General features: G+C 42.7%; 1 protein-coding gene across 6 annotated transcripts in view; it reads right to left on the bottom strand.

The window, feature by feature from the left end:
* FAM13C (family with sequence similarity 13 member C) overlaps positions 1-19,668 on the bottom strand; it is a 389,871-nt gene that overhangs the window by 102,221 nt on the left and 267,982 nt on the right. For all 6 annotated transcript variants that reach the window (XM_029609761.1, XM_029609762.1, XM_029609763.1 and 3 more), the window contains 3 exons: positions 16,855-16,993; positions 9,617-9,698; positions 4,044-4,255 (listed from right to left, as the gene is read on the bottom strand). In XM_029609761.1, the coding sequence (XP_029465621.1) occupies positions 4,044-4,255; positions 9,617-9,698; positions 16,855-16,993 (433 nt within the window). The remainder of the gene's footprint in view (positions 1-4,043; positions 4,256-9,616; positions 9,699-16,854; positions 16,994-19,668) is intronic.

Genomic DNA, 19,668 nt, shown 5'->3' with positions numbered 1-19,668 from the left:
TCCAGCTGTTGCCAGCTGAGGTAATCCGCCTGAACGTTGTCGACTCCTGCTACATGCGAGGCAGCGATCCCCTCGAGCTGGAGTTCCGCCCACTCGAACAACAGCTGAGCCTCCTACGCCACCATGGGGCTTTTGGTTCCCCCTTGACAGTTGATGTAAGCCACCATGGTCGAGTTGTCTGAGAAAACTCGCACCATCCGACCACGGCCCAAGGGTAGAAACCTCTTCTCCAGGCGATTAATGGACCATGCTTGCTCCATCGACGACCAGAGCCCCTGTGCAGATTTGCCCAGACAAACCACCCCCCAGCCCCGAAGGCTGGCATCCGTGCTCACTACCACCCAATCCTGGACTTTGAGGGGCATCCCCTTTTCCAGATTGCTCCGCGACATCCACCAGCCCAGAATGGACCTGGCCGACTCCGTCAGCGACAGAAAGTACTGTTTCGACTGAGGATTCCACGAGGACAGCAATGCTCTCTGCAGAGGCCTCAGGTGATCAAACGCCCAAGGCACCAGGTTCCAGAGAGAACGCAATAGAGCCCAGGACCTGTAAATAATCCCAGACCTTTGGCAGCGGCAGACGAAGGAGACGAGCTACTTGTTCCTGAATCTTGTTCATCCTTTCATCCGTGAGGAACACTCTGCCCTGCTGGGTGTTGAAACGAGCTCCCAAGTACTCGAGGGAACGCAAGAGTATCAGATGACTCTTCTGCACATTGATGATCCAGTCCAGGGACTCCAGGAGTGACTTCACTCGGTCCACTGACCGTACACACTCTGCCAAGGATTTTGCCCGGATCAACCAATCGTCCAAGTACGGGTGCACCAAGAATCCCTCCTGCCGCAGGGCCGCCACCGCTGCCACCACCATCACTTTTGTGAAGGTGCATGGGGCATTGGCCAGACCGAAGGGAAGTGCCTGAAACTGATAGTGCTGTCCCAGCACCATGAATCTGAGGAACTTCTGATGCTCCAGATGAATGGGGATATGAAGATAAGCCTCGGTGAGATCCAGGGACGCCAAAAACTCTCCTTTCCTCACCGCCGCAATTACGGTCTTCAACGTCTCCATCCGAAAACATGGCACCTTCAAACTCTGGTTGACCTTTTTCGGATCCAGGATAGGATGGAAAGTGCCCTCCTTTTTTGGCACCACGAAATAGATGGAATACCTTCCTCGTCCCTGCTCGGACGCTGGCACAGGGATCACAGCCTCCAGGCTTAACAGGCAATGAAGCATTTCCAGGACAGCTGCCCGCTTGCTTCGGGAAAGACAATGCAACTCCAGAAAGGATGGTCTGAGAAGACGAGAAAATTCTAAGGCATACCCTTCTCTCACCACGCTCAACCCCCACTGGTCGGATGTTATCTTGGTCCAGTCCTCGTAGAACCGGGCCAACCTGCCCCCGATCACCAGAGACGAAGAGTGGACCTGCCGGATCTCATTGGGAGGACTTACTGCCACCCGCTCCCTGGGTGGATCCGCCTCTTGATGTCCTGCCAATCCCACGAAAGGACTGCTGTCTAAGCGAAGCCTGTCTCAGAGCTGATGTTCCTGAGGGTCTTGATGGACGAAAACGCCAGGTATCCCGAAACAGAGAATGAGCAGAGAAAGATTTCCGAACTGACTTTTGATTCTCCGGCAGTCTATTTCCTTTCGTCTCCCCAAGAGACTTCATCAAACGATCCAGATCCTCACCAAACAACAGTTTGCCCTGAAAAAGCAAATTACAGAGCTGAGATTTGGATGACAGATCAGCCAACCAATTTCGTAGCCACAAATGACGCCTGGCCGCCACCAATGACACCATACCATGGGCTGTGGTTCTCACCAGGTCATACAAGGCATCAGCTTCATATGCAACTCCTGCCTCCAGACGAGCTGCCTGGGCCGGAGACAGGGCCCCAGAGGCCGCCTGTTCCTGCGACTTCTGAATCCAACACAAACAGGCCCGCTGCATGAGACTTGTGCAGACTGCCGCTCGCAGGCCGAAACCCAGCACCTCAAAGGCTCTCTTGAGACACATCTCCAGCTTCCGATCCTGAACATCCTTCAACGCTGAAACTCCAGCCACCGGGATGGTAGTCTTCTTGGTAACCGCCGAAACCGCTGCATCCACCTTTGGAACATCTAAATGCTCCTGCAGCAGTGGATACAGCTTGGACATTGCCCTGCTGACTCGCAGTCCCTAGTCAGGGGACTCCCACTCCTGGTCAATCAACTTCTGAATCTTCTTCAGAATCAGGAAGGCACTAGGAGGTCTCCTTAGGCCATCCAGCACCAGATTAACTCCCTCAGCATCCGAATTCTCCAGCGTGAGTTTAACCTCCAACTCTTCTAACACCTGGGGATAAGCGGCCGAAGCTCCTCCCTCCAAAAAAGACTGACCACTCGCAGATCATTACCTTCCGCCTCTGGGGCCTCCGTTCCCAGATCCAGTTTAGAGCCTGCTGGGTCCAAAAGTTGTTCCTCCAGCCGGTCGTCATCTCGATCGGTCCCCGAAGACATGTCTTCCGCCTCCTGAGACTCATCCGAATCATCCGAGGCTAACTCCAAATGCGCCTGGCAGCCGTCGCGGGGCAAGATACATGGTCCTGCGGGCTCCTTAGACTGCACCTTCTTCCTCTTTGCAGAGTCCGCTGGGCCTACCTGCATCCCAGACTTCCCAGCCTGCCTAGCCAGGAAGGCCTCATGGAGCAACAGGACAAACCCGGGTGAAAACCCCTCCGGGGGTCCCAAAGGCCACTTGGGGCTACTAGGGTGCAAATCAACCCGGTCCTCCGGATGAGGCTGGACTGTGGGAGATGGTTTCGCTTCCGCGGCCATAGCGACTCCCTCCAGAGTGCTTACGGGGCTTCAAAAACCTTTCTGAAGCGCCCTCCCCGCCTTCCCCGCCCCCCTGCACATTCTGTACACAGGAGGAGATCATTAAGAAGGGCGGTCCGACCCCCACAGGCTCGGCAAACCTGCTCGAGGTGCTTGTCTGCCATCCTTTTCTTTTGCTTCTTTTTTTTTTTAATCCAAAAAAATTGAAAGAAATGAACGCCGCCGTGCACTGCGCGGCAAAGCTATCGGGCCCGTGAGGGGGAGGGGCGCACCACGCAGCTGTGATCGAAACGTCAGCGGGTGCCCTGACGGCAGAAATTTCACGCCGGCGCGCTCAGAGGGCCGCTGCTGCACTAAAAAGCGAGCGAACCAAAACAGCACGCCGACAAATCCCCCCAGAGGTACCTGCCTCCAGCCAGGGTGCCCCTCAGTCGCTGGGTCCCTCTTTCCGCCCAAGCACCACCAGGTCCGCTCCAGACGACCGCCGACAGCCCTGCCCGACCGGCAGCCCAGCTTACACTGGAGCCGCTACTGCTACAAAGCAGAAGTCCCTTCCTGAAACTTTTTTTTTTTTTTTTTATTTAGGCCCACACACCCTAAATAATAAGGTGAACAAAAAACAAGGGCACTTCCCTGAAATCTCCTGGGCCGGCGGAGAGGCTTTGCATTCCCTTCAGGGAGCCAGACCACTGGCTGTATGGGGTCCCAGGGTTGCAAGCAGAACTGGCCAGGGATATTCAACCACCCGTTCACCCGGCTCCAAACCAGAGGGATGGCCCTTTTTCAGGAACCTGCTGCCTCTGGGAGCAAAATTTTCCTTTACAATCCAGTCAATTAGGACTGCAGGGTTAGTACCTCTACCATCTACTGGAGGTAAAGAAATACTGAGGGACTGCAGGTGGCACTCTCGTATATGTGACAGTGCCCAAAGGTTTGTTCTCTACCTCCATCTGCTGGTGGGGATGAATAAAACCCATTTGTCTGGACTGATCTGGATATGTTCAGGAAAAGTGATACTAGGAAAACTGGCAGATCTGACAGGACTCACTGGCTGAGGCTGTGACAAGATAGTATCACATGGAGAAGGGACTTAAGTGAAAATCAGTGTCTTAAGTTTTGAGGTTTGCTTTTCATTCCATTCTCATTCCTTTACTAAATAAAACACGTGACTCTTTTGCATAAAAAGGTTAAAGTGCTAAAGAGTTTGAGAGTACCTTTAAGTTCTCAGGCAGGTTAAGCAGTTGTCTTTTTTCTTTTAATCGTTTCCATACGGTATCCACAGTTTCTTCTACAGATGGAAGTTGTGCACTAGCTGCTCCTTGTTGCTCAGTTCTACCACCATATATCCCAGAGCTCTCTCCTTGCAAGTTACTTTGTGATGTTCTCAATATGCTGTTCCGATCTTCTGACATTTTTAGCTTGAGCTCTGTTAGGAAAAAAACAAAACATTTTTTGGGGTCCATAGCTTTCTCCTGCTTCTTTAGGCTTCTGACTAAATCAGAAGCCTAAAAAATCAGCCTCTGTTAGACTACAGTGCTATGAGCCTTCATTCAGAGCTACCTGGGATTTTTACCTAATTTTCATTTTCTTGCCCTCCTCCTCCCTCTACAACTCTGTCATCATAGTAACAGCCTACAGGAAAAGGCCATAAATCACTGTATCCTTCAGATTCTGGCAAGCATATACGACGAGTCGAGTGATCAAATTTGCATATGATACAAAATTATTCAGAGTAGTTAAATCACAAGCGGTTTGGGATAAATTACAGAAAGACCTTGCGAGACTGGAAGAGTGGGCATCCAAATGGCAGATGAAGTTTAATGTGGACAAGTGCAAGGTGATGCATATAGGGAAAAATAACCCATGCTGTAGTTACAGGATGTTAGGTTCCACATTAGGAGCTACCAACCAGGAAAAAAATCTAGGTGTCACAATGGATAATGCATTGAAATAGTCGGCTCAGTGTGCTGCCACAGTCAAAAAAGCAACAGAATGTTAATAATTATTAGGAAGGGAATGGTTAATAAGACAGAAAATGTCATAATACCTCTGTATCACTCCATGGTGAGACCACACCTTGAGTACTGTGTACAATTCTAGTTGCCAAATCTCAAAAAAGATATAGTTGCACTGGAGAAGGTACAGAGAAGGGCGCCAGAGGTATAGATAAAGGAGATGGAATGGCTCCCCTAGGAGGAAAGGCTAAAGAGGAAAGGGCTGTTCAGCTTGGAGAAGAAACGGCTGAGGGGAGATATGATAGAGGTCTAGAACAGGTAAATGTGAATCGTTTATTTAGTCTTTTGGATAATATAAGAACTAGGGGGCACTACATGAAGTTAGCAAGTAGTACATTTAAAACTATTCAGAGAAAATGCTTTTACTCAATGCACAATTAAGCTCTGGAATTTGTTGTCAGAGGATGTGGTTAGTGCAGTTAGTGTAGCTGAGTTTAAAAAAGGTTTGGATAAGTTCTTGGAGAAGAAGACCATTAACTGCTATTAATCAAGTTGTCTTAGAGAATAGCCACTGCTATTACTAGCAACGGTAGCATGGAATAGACTTAGTTTTTGGGTACTTGCCAGGTATTTGTAGCCTGGATTGGCCACTGTTGGAAACAGGATGCTGGGTTTGATGGACCCTTGATTTCACCTAGTATGGCAATTTCTTATGTTCTCAAATTGCACCCATAAGTGCCGGTGTGTGATAGTCAGGACACACAGAAGCCAGATTTCAAAAGGATGCCGCGTGCTTGATTTAGCCATGCAACTGAAACAAAAGTATCTATTTATCAAAGTGCATTAAATATGCACGTATTAGCAGTGCAACTAACGCACAAGTCACCAGCAGATGTAACACTTATAGTAAACTGTGTTAAAAAGGCTAATGGCGCCATAAAATTTGCACGTTAAGGAGTAAACTTTTAAAGTGGTTTCATGCATAAAAATAGCATATACATGAATAGCATGTACATTCTAGTTTCAACAATTTTTTAGTGTACAGTATACAACAGAACCTCCTGTAGGGCAGGTTATCTGGAAACCAAAGGCAATTTTCAAGATACAAAACAACAATTCAACTATCCCTTCTGCCACTCTCCTGCTCTGCTCACCCGGTCAGGATACAAGGATAAACAATATAGAACTTGTTGCATGGGTAAAAAGGCAGGTCAAGCATTCAAAATAAGACTGCGGGAACGGTGCGGCAGCGACTGGATATAACAGTCCCTTATTTGTAGAAAACGACGCCAGTGAGACGGGGATACCCCGGAAGCCATTTGGTACATGGACATTATGTGATGCAAACAATTCCGCCACATCCAATAAGTGGGCGCTTCCGAACTCTTCCAGGGGAGGAGAATGAGACGTTTCCCCACCCAGCCGGCCTTCCAGACAAGCAGACGAGGTCCTACGCCCGAACAATTAATGGTGAAATACAGTCAAACAGAAGGGCTTCAGGAGAGATTGGAATGTTCATGTCCAAAAGGTCCGCTAAGTACTGAGAGACACGCCTCCAGAATGCTTGAATCCGAGGGCATTCCCAAAACAAATTAAATAATGACCCATATTCAAAAGCATTTAGCTGACTAGCTCAGTTTAGCTAGCTAAATTTATGTTTGGACACATATCCAACTAAATTCTATCTGGCTAATAAGATAGCAGGCTAGACGTTAGGCGGCTAAGGCCCAGATTCATTAAGGCTTTTCTCCCATTTTGTGTCTCTGGGAAAAACCCTTAGGGCCTGATTTTAAAAAGCATTTACAAGCATAAACTGGGTTTTATGCCAGTAAATGCACTTTACTCAAGTAAGGGGGCTTTTGAAACTTGCTACGATGTATGATACATTTACATGCATAACTCCTCTGAAAATTACCTCCTTAGTGAATCAGGTACTAAATTAGGGGCATTCTAGGGGCATGACTGGGAGGAGCTGAGTTAGCCGGCTAACTGATATCCAGAGTGAGCCAGATAACTTAGCCAACTCATAGGGTCATTTCTTTATTGTGTAATGTGCCCTACTGCACGCAATACCAGCCGCATCATGGCAGTATTATTAAAATTAGGGGAAGAGGAGGAGTGTGGGAGGGGTTTGGGTGGAGTTATCACCTGGCAGTGCTGCGGGCAATAATGTTTTTCACATTATCGCCGGCAGGACCGTGGGAAATAACACCACCTTTTCCCGTGGCACTATGGGGCAATAGTGTGTGGCATGGCTGCACCGTGGTGGGTGAAACCACACTGCTGCAATGCAGCCAGCTGCCCACTATTGCTCCCGTCCCTTTTTTTTCCCCGAGACACATCATTCTGCTATAAATATATAAAAATAAATATACCAGAATGATGAATCTAGAGGTAAGTCTGGTTGGGCCAAAAAGCAGTCCTAAAGTTAGCCGGCTATATTCAATAGTGCAGCTGCTAACCTCGTGCTAACTTTGCTATCCAAACTGTGTCTGAATATGAACCTCAGATTTTATTTGAGTCATGAGTTTTATGATGCGTTACTTTTGCCTAGGGATCAAAACACAATAATGACAAAGCAGAGGTACCTAATTCACGTTATCAAATCTGGTTTTAGTTCTGGATAGAAAGAAATAGAATCAACATAAGCCTGATTATGATATTTCTTATGGTATATAAAGGGTGGAATTTCATGCCAATCACAGTTTCTTTAAATATTGACATAAGTAATTAATTTCTTCACCTTCCATGTGGAAATGCACATTATTTTCCAGCTATCCTACTGAAGTCATATAGGACACTGAAAGGGCTTTACCACTATGTATAAAATAATTTACAGCTAATATACAAAACTGGGAATAAAACAGACAAATGTATATTCTGTAGTACAGATTGTTTCCCTATCTTGTCATTTCTGGTCACAAGGCCTAGCCATACCAATATGGAAGGCTTATCCACTGAAAAGCATGTAAATAAACAATGCAGTACCAGAGAAACACGCTGGATTATGATCCTGAAGGAACAGCAGAGAATGAAGATGTAATCATGTGGGACATTCCCATACCAACCGCTAAAAACAGCAATGGCAGGCAACCAGACATTGTGCCAAATGAGAAACACAAGAGTAGCATTGCTAAAAGAAGTGTAAGTACCATAAGAACATGCCATACTGGGTCAGACCAAGGGTCCATCAAGCCCAGCATCCTATTTCCAACAGTGGCCAATCCAGGCCATAAGAACCTGGCAAGTACCCAAACACTAAGTATATTCCATGTTACCGTTGCTAGTAATAGCAGTGGCTATTTACTAAGTCAACTTAATTAATAGCAGGTAATGGACTTCTCCTCCAAGAACTTATCCAATCCTTTTTTAAACACAATTATACTAACTGCACTAACCACATCCTCTGGCAACAAATTCCAGAGTTTAATTGTGCGTTGAGTAAAAAAGAACTTTCTCCGATTAGTTTTAAATGTGCCCCATGCTAACTTCATGGAGTGCCCCCTAGTCTTTCTACTATCCAAAAGAGTAAATAACTGATTCACATCTACCCGTTCTAGACCTCTCATGATTTTAAACACCTCTATCATATCCCCCCTCAGCCGTCTCTTCTCCAAGCTGAAAAGTCCTAACCTCTTTAGTCTTTCCTCATAGGGGAGCTGTTCCATTCCCCTTATCATTTTGGTCGCCCTTCTCTGTACCTTCTCCATCGCAATTATATCTTTTTTGAGATGCGGCGACCAGGATTGTACACAGTATTCAAGGTGCGGTCTCACCATGGAGCGATACAGAGGCATTATGACATTTTCCGTTTTAGTCACCATTCCCTTCCTAATAATTCCTAACATTCTGTTTGCTTTCTTGACTGCCGCAGCACACTGAACCGACGATTTCAATGTGTTATCCACTAGGACGCCTAGATCTCTTTCTTGGGTTGTAGCACCAGGTGACTATTCTGTTTTACAGATGGAGAGACAGAAGATCATCAGGTTCCTCCAAGGTATGCAATCACTGAAAAATGAAAAATGTGGCAAAGATACAGAAACCGTCCCAATTATCGCAGGTACCACCGACCTGATTAAAAAAGAATTTTCAAGCACACCATAATCTATTCCCTGCATAAATATTGCCCTTATGAGCAGCAGAAGGAAGGCTTCTTTGGCACAATGCAAGTATTAAGACAAGCAATAGCAGTAAAGTTGAGATTGAGAACATGGCCAACCTACTCTGAGGTTCACTTCTATCATGGTATGCACTAAACAAAGCAAAACTGGAGGAAAAGCAGCCAAACACAGTAAAAAAAACAAAAAAGGGAAAAGAATAGTGTTCACACTGTCCACCCTATAAGTTCAAAATCTTCAGACCACTTCACAAAACAATGTAATAAAAGGATTGTTTTGGAATGTATTTCATTTTTTTCTAAAATTTTGTTAAAAAATGTTTCTTGCTGGATTCCTATAGTTATTAGGGAAGAATTTCACTATGATAATATTTATCTGTTACTGATAGCTGTTGCTTTTTGGTGACTGGCTTAGTCAATATTTTTTTTTTTAGCTATACGAGTGGTTCTCTCTATAGTGTGGTCATGCACAAAACAAACCTATTTGGAGACACTATCCTAAGAAGCTCAGCAGTGCTGGGTGGAATCCCACATTACTTTTTGTCACTAAGCATCTTTGACAGATAAGCAGCCTGCAATAATGAAACCAAAACAAACCTGTGATGAAACACCTACTGAAAAATAAGCTAATCATGCATCAATACAATTCCAATCCCAGGAAAGACAATAAAATAAAAACTAAACTAAGCAATGTGGTGGCTGCACACAATACCTTTCAGCTGCTTACGATCTTTAGCCAAATCATTCATCCATTTTAGGACTTCAGGGTTAGAGATTTTGTCACTGTGCGAAGGCTAGACAAACAGAAATGAATAAGAAATGGTGTTAAAGAAAATTTATTATACTAGAGGGGAAAAAAATTTATTATACTTGAGGGGAAAAAAATCTAAATTGAAATTCTTAGATTTCTTAATCACTACTAAGTTGCATAATAAACATCTTAACATCTGTTTCTTCTAATGAAGTCATTGCTTTACATTTTGGCTCTTCTAAAGTTAAAGAAAATTACAACAAAAGATTAATTTGTTGTGCAGCAGAGGAATAGAAATTATGTGTAGGCTGATGACCTTCATGTGACCACCATGTTTCCCCTTTCCCTTTTTGCCGTCTTGTAGTTATAGATCTGTATCAGTTCTAATCATATAAAACCAGCAGCTGTGAGCTCAATGTGTTTTTATGCTATAGGAGCATGCACAGGGCCCCTTTGCCTTATGAAGCTAAATTCATAAATATATACACTGAATGGTGCAGTCCAGTGAGCCCCTTTGGATTCATATCATGTGTGCTCTGCCAACAGGGGTTGTTCCGGGATTCTGAGAATCTGAGGGCAGTGGTTCCCATTCTTGTCCTGGGAGACCTCCAGCCATAAAGTTTTCAGGATATCTGCAATGAATATCCATGAGATAAATTTAAATGTAATAGATTTGCATGCCCTGCTTCCATCGCATGCATATTTATTGCAGATATCTTGAAAATCCAACTGACTGGGAGTCTACCAGAACACATCTAAGAACTACTGGTCTAGGGACTTCTTCAGGATAGTGGGAGAGAGGCTGTACTGTGCTCCTGGTAGAAGAAAGCCAGAAGAATCTGGAGGCCTTTTGGTGACGGATCATGACATGACCCCTTTTTCTGAGCAAGACCCTTTCCCTTGGCAACCCTAGACCTTATCCACTGGAAAAGCTACAGGCATTCCAATGGACAAATATTCCATGGGATGCAAGTAGAATTCACTTGGACCTAGAATCCCTGACCCCTGTGATCATGCTCCTATGAGAAGAGAATAAAACCCCCCATGTGGCCAGACAGTAGTATGCTGGATTGAACAACTTGGGCTGGACCTCAATGGAATATCTTCTGCCCTTGAGTGCAGCTGTTACTTTCCTATCTAGTATATATTTATTACTTACAGTCAAGTCAGTCAGTCTTGTGCTTTTCTGTTCAGATGATGATGTCTTTAGCAATATTGTTACTAACAAAAAAAAAACAGCACCAAAGCCTTATACACAATAATCAAAAAACACAATTCCTCAAACCTTGCACCTCAACAGCCAGAGACGCTGCAGGGAAATACTATTATCACAGGAATTGTGTTAAATAAAGTTCAATAATTTTTATGTATTTTTTTGTTGCAAATAAAACATTTTCAAAACACTGATTTATTGTGTCAGAATTACTTACCGTATTTTTCGCTCCATAAGACGCATTTTTTTTTCACCAAAAGTGGGGGACAAAATGTGTCTTATGGAGTGAATATAAAAAAAATTTATAATAATTAACTACAACCCCCCCACCCTCCTGACCCCCCTCCCCCCCAAGACTTGCCATGTGCCCCTGACACATGGTAGGAGCAATGGATAGCCCATGCCAAGATGGCGCCGGACGTCCATAGATCCTACCATGTGACAGGGGCCGACCAATAGCACCGGTAGCCCTGAGACATAGTAAGGGCAAAGAGCCACCGGCACCATTTTGATTACTGGCAGCCGACGGCCCAAGAGCAGGAAATCGCTCCTGGATCCCCGCTGGACCACCAGGGACTTTTGGCAAGTCTTGGGGGGAGGGGGGGGTCAGGAGGGTGGGGGGTTGTAGTTAATTAAATTTAAAGGGTTGGGGTGCGGTTATGATTTTTATTTTTTTTTCCAGGCAAAGAGAACGATAAAGTTTTCTGATTCGGGAAGTGGACCGAAATGGCCCTCCCCAGACCCGAAAACGAAATGGGGACAAAAAAAAAAAATTGTATGCACACCCCTAATTTGCTCCATAAGACGCACAGACGCCCGGGAACAGAGGCAGTTTAGCACACCATTTTTTTTTTTTTTTTTTAATTTTCCCCCTCTGAATCCTAGGTGTGTCTTATGGTCAGGTACGTCTTATGGAGCGAAAAATACAGTAGTTCATTTTTCAAACGAGGAATACAGCCAACACCTAACGCTGACAGCGTTTCGAGAGCGTGCTCAACTGCTCTCTGCTTCAGGGGAACTCGCCATCTTTACCAAACAAATCTTTGTTTCTGCGAGACAAAAATGTAGTCAATGTATTCATTACTTCAGACTTCTCAAGCAACCAATCACAATTTTAAATCATTCAGGATGTCAATCAAAAAGCTCTCAATGACCAATGGGGGGTAAAAGTGCCCCATGCCACATCATAAAATATTGAACCAATGTCCTCATTCAAACCATTCGGAGCTTTTGAGTTTAATTTAAAAATCCATATCTGTTCCTTCATAGCTAATCGTTTTTCCTGATCACCTCCCCTAATAGATTCAGGGACTTGATCAATAATGGTCCATGTAATTTGTTGGAAAGTGTGTTTGAAAGTTAAAAAGTGAGCCTCCAAGTGTGCAATCACTTTCTCAGTATTGAGTCGGCTTTTATGCTCAATTAAACGTTTCCTCAATTGCAGAGTGGTCCAGCCGATGTAAATGAGATCGCAAGGGCATTTAATTACGTAAATTACAAATGAAGAGCAGCAATCAGTATTGTAATGTCGTTTGATTGTAACGTTAATTCTTTCAATGCCTGTGTGCCTGAAATCGCCATACTGCAAAATTCACACGTCACAAATGGAATGCCCACAATTTCTTGATCCATAATAGGAAATAAAGAAGAGTGCACCAAAATATCTTTCAGATTCTTTCCTCTTGAAAAAACAAATCTTGATTTTTCTTGCAATATTTGATGCAAAGACAGAACATGCCAATGTCAATGAAATGATTTTACCACATGACAAGACCTTCAGACTGGGAATCTTTACTGTACTGTGTAAGAAGGGTTTCACGATCAGAAAACAGGCACGTAAATAAGCTCTTTTTAAAGGATAACCTCATTTCAATAAATGCTCTTTTAAAATATGAGATTGATGCTTAAATTCCTGTATCGGAACAAATTCTTCTTAACTTGAAGAATTGACCAACTGGTAACCCATTCATTTTTCAAGGGTTGGAACAAGGTTATCCTTTAAGTGTCATAAAAAGAGCTTATTTCCGTGTCTGTTTTTCTGATCATGAAGCCCTTCTTACACAGTACAGTAAAAATTCCCAGTCTGCAGGTGTTATCACATGTGTTTTACCATATACTGATCGTATTAAGGATGGTAAAAATCGATTCATCGCCATTGGCATGTCTTGTCTATGCAATAAATATTGCAAGAAAAACCAAGATTTATTTTTTCAAGAGGAAAGAATCTGAAAGATATTTTGGTGCACTCTTCTTTATTTCCAATTATGGATCATCAAGAAATTGTGGGGCATTCCATTTGTGGCATGTGTGAATTTTGCAGTATGGCGATTACAGGCACACACAGTTAGGCATTGAAAGAATTAACGTTACAATCAAACGACATTACAATACTGATTGCTGCTCTTCATTTGTAATTTACTTAATTAAATGCCCTTGCAATCTCAATTACATTGGCTGGACCACTTGGCCTTGGAGGAAACGTTTAATTGAGCATAAAAGCTGGTTCAATACTGAGAAAGTGACTGTACCTTTGGTAGCTCACTTTTAAGATTCAAACACACTTTCCAACAAATTACACGGACCATCATTGATCATGTCCCTGAATCTATTAGGGGAGGTGATCGGGAAAAACGATTAGCTATGAAGGAACAGATGTGGATTTTTAAATTAAACTCAAAAGCTCCAAATGGTTTGAATGAGGACATTGATTGGTTCGATATTTTATGACGTGGCATAGGGCACTTTTACCCCATTGGTCACGGAGCGCTTTTTGATTGACATCCTGAATGATTTAAAATTGTGACTGGTTGCTTGAGAAGTCTAAAGTAATGAATAAATTGACTACATTTTTGTTTCGCAGAATCAAGGATTTGTTTGGTAAAGATGGAGAGTTCCCCTGAAACAGAGAGCAGCTAAGCACGCTCTCAAAACACTGTCAGCGTTGGGTGTTGGCTGTATTCCTCGCTTGAAAAATGAGCTAAGTAATCTGACACAAGAAATCAAAGGGGTCGAGGCAATACTTTGGCGCAGAAAGTGGGCGCTGAACAGTCAGCGCCTGCTTTCTTAATGCACCTCCCCTGGGGGTGCCGTGCAATATTTAAATTAGGGGGTCGTGTTAGCAAGGAGAGCCAGAGTATGTCGGCCCTCCGCCAGTTAGGAAAACTGACGCCAAGATTATCAACATCGGTTTCCTAAACGCCGCACTGCCAGGAGTTCAGGAAACAGATGTTTCTCAATTGAGCATCCATTTCCTGCACCCGACTGTGGCACTTTTTTTTTTTTTTTTTTATTAAATTACTTTAGTTTTTCCTTCTATTTCATATTGCAACGATATTAAGTAGGAGGCAGTACATAAAAGCAATTTTTTCTGCTTTTCTGTACTGGTTTAAGGAGTGCTCAGCTATTAATGCCTGCACCAGGCTACGCTAATTGCATAAGGGGATTAATTAGCTTCTCTACAACCCACGTCCAACTGCGGGATAACAGTGAGCTCAGCTGAGCGCACTGTATTGCATCGGCCCCAAAGTGTTTTGAAAGTGTTTTATTTGCAACAAAAAAATAAATAAAGTTCAATAATTTTAATGGAACACAATTCCTATGATGATAGTGTTTCCCTGCAATGTCTCCGGCTATTGAGATGAAAGGTTTGAGGAATTGTGTTTTGATTATGGTGGATAAGTTTTTGGTGCTGTTTTTTGCTAGTATCATTGAAGATTTACAGCGTGCCTTTTTGTGTGTTGTGAGTAGTTTTAGCAATGGTGTGCCATCAGCATTGCAAAGTACCAAATAACATTTTTATGAAAGCAACTTTACATTGGTGATATCCTCATTTGCATACAAGACCTCCTGTCTGCCCAATCCAGTTTCAGAAACTCCATTACAAAACTTAGATTTTCCCATAGTCAAAGCCACTCAGAATAAGTGGCAAGTAACAAATTCTCACTTTTTAATGTTGAAAATAACCACAACTAAAATATTTAAACCAAATTTTACTAGGCTTCAAAAAATTACTGGAGTATTATTATATTATTATGAGTATCAATATGCAGAAAGAACAACACATACAGAAAAACAAAGCTACCTTAAATTATCTACATCAAAGTAAAAACTAACTAGAAACATCAAATTATATAAACGCTCTTATTATTTCGCTATTTGCAAAATTTGATAGCATTATATTGCCAGCAAGTGCCGTAAAACAATGTTTCTATCCTCTTTCCAAACCCCCCCCCCCCCCCCCCCATAATTACAGAACAATATTGAGACCTGCTCTCTCTGACATTGAATTTGGTGCTATTGTATGAATATAGGAACAACAATAACTAGGATAGGACTGGAGAACAAAGAAAGCAGCAGCTCAGAATATAGAGGCAAGACCTTCTGGAGCTCTGCTCACCCGCAATAAAACTCAGCAACTATGCTGAGGAGGATAGATCTTCAGGATAAGTACATTTATGTCCTTTTATCAAAGAAATACAAACTATGACTATAACACAGGATGTTTCTTCCTGCCAATAATCTTCTCTCTTATACATACATTAACTGACAGCAAATTCTCACTGGATACTGAACCCAAAGTAAATAAAGCATCATTTTTAGCAAGAAATTAGAACACGTTTTTCCTCTTTTCTAACAGTGACAAAGGCTTTTGCAACAAGCTTTATCAACAAATTATCCTAGCCACAACAGTTACCCTTGCCTTTGATTCTAGACATCTAATTTTCATCACAGTCAATTACTGGGCATTAGAGCCCAATCCTGTGGGATCTATTGCTTAAAGAGTACTCTTACCACTCAGAAGCAAAGTATAGCTATCAACATACTTTGGCAGCCCTGTCAGTCCAAAAAATGATCCCATTTGCTTAAGTGAGACAAGCAGAATATAACATTAAGCTGCTGATATCTGATGACACTGTTATCTCCTGATGAAAGCTCAATAAACCCACAAGGCAACACACTTAAGGCATTTGCAACTTCCATCATTTTACTTGTAAATAAAAACGCAGGAGTGGGGAGGGACTCTACAGATGGAAGTGGTGTCCTTCCACTCCTGCAACCTTGGCAGTGTCCTCTCCCTCTCCTTCACACCAATCAGGCACCTTGTCCAGAATGTGGCTTGGCTGCCAGTCACTGCAGTTTTACTACCGCTTCCAAACTAGTGACTTCAGTATGTCCATCAAGGGCTCCATGTCTCTAGCTACTGTCACCTGCTTTTCTTCATCACAGCACCCTCCAGGCGCATGTGGCCAACCACTGGGAGTCATGCACTTTTCTCCCACCTCAGCACCCTCTGTCACCTGCTCTCCCAGATTGTGCAGACGGCTGTGTCCCAGCAAGTGCTCCAAGCCCCAGCTGCCTTTACTGACAAATTGCCTCCATGCATCTCGTCCCAGAGTACTGCAGCACAGGGGGTCCCAGACATACAGATGGATTGCTACAACCAAGACATAAGGAGTTTTCTTGCAAAAAGAATGCTTAAAAACGAGACCCTAGGGGACAGGATGGCTCAGCTGATTGGCAATGGAGTACAGTCTTTTACCTCTAATTTACCAGATCAAATCCAGTTCAGGCTGATAGGGACTAAAATTTGCAGCGATCTGAAAACCATTCAGTGGGCTATATGAATGAGCTGGAGCTCCACTTTCGTTCACCATCACAATTTAACACTGACATCTTTTTTTTTTTTTGTATGGTATCTGCAGAGAGGCTAAAGGTTGCATAAGCATGAAGACTGAATTATCCTCTTGCCCCTAGAGGTAGTCCCTCCACAGCACAATTTAGGGATATTTGCAAGGTAACGAGAGGAAACTCTTGTCCTAAATTGGTTCTGAGATTAAACGAAGGACTCTGGTTTTCCCATGCTGTCATTCTAGCACATTTCAGGAGCAAAAATTTTCAAAAAGATGTTTTTTTTTTTAATTAAAAACCAAAAAACTTTGCTTTGTGCAGTATATCCCCTATCCCTTATACCCAGGCATTTTCTTACCCGATATTTTTTCTCAAGTTCAAATTTCTCTTCATATTTCCTGATCTTCCTTTTGAGATTCTGAATGCGTTTCGTAAGTTGCACGACCGCCTGTGGTTCTTTAATATCCTCACAATTGCCCCTGGATGAACTTCTTCGCCTGAAACATCAGAAAAAATAGAATACCAGTGGGGTGCTCATGTGGGCATTGGATGCCCTTCATACTGTCATTTGTTCCCCTGACAGAAAAAATTTACATTTGCTATTTTTCTCCATCGGTTTATGGTACTGCAAGTTACAGGTGAAACATTTAATGATACCTATTTCACATGTGCAAGCTGAGAAGTAAATAACGGAAGGATGCTTTTAATAAAATTTATAATCTCAAAACAAAAACACCCCATCTCCATGTCAGGAATGTTCTAAATCAGTGCATAACAGGAAGCTTTAAAGGAGTAAAAGAATCCTATATTAGGTTTTATCTTATCCCACTCCTGATCAGAACCAGATTATACATTTAACCTGGGCTAGTAAATTATAACCAGTGCATAGTGAGGCCCTGGCATTTTACAACACAGCAGCTGTATCCTTGGCCAAATCAACTCTAAGGCCTTAGGCAAAGATGTTTATTATTACAGGATGCCATTCTTAATTTAATTTAAAATGTATAAATTGCCTTTCCAGGGCTCTTGTCCAAGGCGACGTGCAACATGACAAACATCATAAACTGTGTGCAATGCTAATAGCATCAAGCTATAACAAATTACATTAGAAAACTTTGTAAATGTAAGGAAAAAAGGGTTTTAAACAGGTAAAAATATTGTGAGTCGTAAGAGGTAAATGATGCTAAAGAAATATGTACAGATCTGTGGGTACTTAGAACTTCCTCACAATTTGTGGCAAATCAGAATACCCTCATGTGCATGTTTAACCTTTGTAGATTTCAAAAGTTATGACACTACGATAATTACTTATGAATTAATAATTGAATTGCATTCCTGAGCTTTTGTTCAAATCATTCCATTTGATTACGACTAAAGGTGCCAGCACATTACACGTTTGTATTTCTGAGTGTCTTAAGCTCAAGTTATTTTTTAAATTGAACGTCAACATAGCCAACTGTTGAGCTTCATAGCTGCATAGCTGATTAGTTTGAAAGGAGGCAGATGTCCAGAGATCCACAGAGTTTAACTTTCTTCCGACTGTCTAAGAGTTCTCTTTATATGGTGCATGACATTTATACATCCTTAGAAAGTAAAGAAAATTACTTGGCACTCTATTCGAGAAGGTGCACATCATAAATTCAGATTCTTAAGGGGCATTTGAGCCAACTTTGGAGGCCATCACAGAGGTGCTTATTCTTGAAACTGCCCCCGAAAAGTCTAGCAAGGACCTATTTGTATTTTCAGGAACGGCTCCTCCAACCATCTGGCTGGCAAGGGTCCCAGTATTATGTGGGGAGGGGGGAAAAATTGCATAATGCTATATTATCAGTGACGGAGCACTCCATCATACCTGATTTTTAAATTTACTATGTTTAAGTATTGTTTTCTAATTCATTAAGCAGGTGATTTTCAAAAAGGTATTACTCATGTAAATGGGCTTTTGAAAACTGCTACTTTTACATGTGTAACTCCTTTGAAATTTCACTGAACTTTCAAAAGGTTTTACCTGTATAAAATGGCTTTTGGAAATTGCTATGATACATGCTACTTTTACGTGCAGAAATCCTTTTGAAACTTACCTCCTGAAAGGTGAATTTTATAAGCCCGACGCGTGCATTAATTAGGGGATTTGCGAATATGTCAGGCTCACGTGCGCAGAGAGGATTTTAAAGGCCGCCCAGATACACACGGAAATGCCATTGCACGCACGTCTCAGAACTTCTCAAAAAAAGGGGCGGGATGTGAGTGGAGCATGGATAGTACATGGGCATTTTGATACTTGAACCAGAAATTTGCATGTAAATACTTACGCGATGCAAAGCACACTAAGGTCCCCTGCCACATAACTACTACTGCGATGGATGATGTGCAAGTTAAAAAAAAAAAACCAAAAAACTAATGAGCCATATCTGAGGAGTGTAGAGAGTCTGGTGTAACTGGGAGATGTACAGCCTATCAAACTAGGGGGGTTTGGAGGACCTAGCTGGTAAATGGGGAGGAACTGGTAAAACAGGGAACGGTGTCATCGTATGTCCCTTTTAAAAATTTCCCCACTTACACGGTAGAAGTGGCTTTTGTGCGCACAGACGCATATCCACTTAAAATTAGGGACACATGTGCGCGTGGTTTGGCTACTTTATAACTTGCGCAAGTATGTTATAAAAATAGCCATTCCCTGGGCACGAACTGATGAGTGTGCGCACCGCTTTGAAAGTTACTATCTAATTGTTTGGGGGGTTTTCACCCCTATAATCAATAATAAATTTATGCACTGCCTTAGACCTTAAGCAAATAAGAATGTTCTTTTTTTTTTTTTTTTTATTATAAGTTGTCAAAACAAAAACTGTGTGCAGATCACTTCTACTTGCTTATAAAAAAAACCTGGGAGACTCAATGTACTAAAAATCTTGGGGAGGACAAAATCTGTTTTTCCCTGTATGTACCCGGATCAGTCCAGACTCCTGGGTTTTGCCTCCACACCAGCAGATGGAGACAGAGAAAGTTCTGACAGACTCTGCCTTATATACCTAAGTGCCACCCACAGTATTACTCTGTCTCCAGCAAATGGCTCAACCCACAGTCTGTGTTACTTAGTGTAATTGTTAGTTAGCTTTAGGTGGCCAAATATTTTATTTAATTCTCATTTTGAGGTAATTTAGAAAAAAAAATT

The sequence above is a fragment of the Rhinatrema bivittatum genome, chromosome 7, assembly GCF_901001135.1.
Source record: "Rhinatrema bivittatum chromosome 7, aRhiBiv1.1, whole genome shotgun sequence".
NCBI lineage: Eukaryota > Metazoa > Chordata > Amphibia > Gymnophiona > Rhinatrematidae > Rhinatrema > Rhinatrema bivittatum.
Note: the sequence above shows the minus strand (reverse complement) of the source record. Positions and strands in the feature narration are given on the sequence as shown.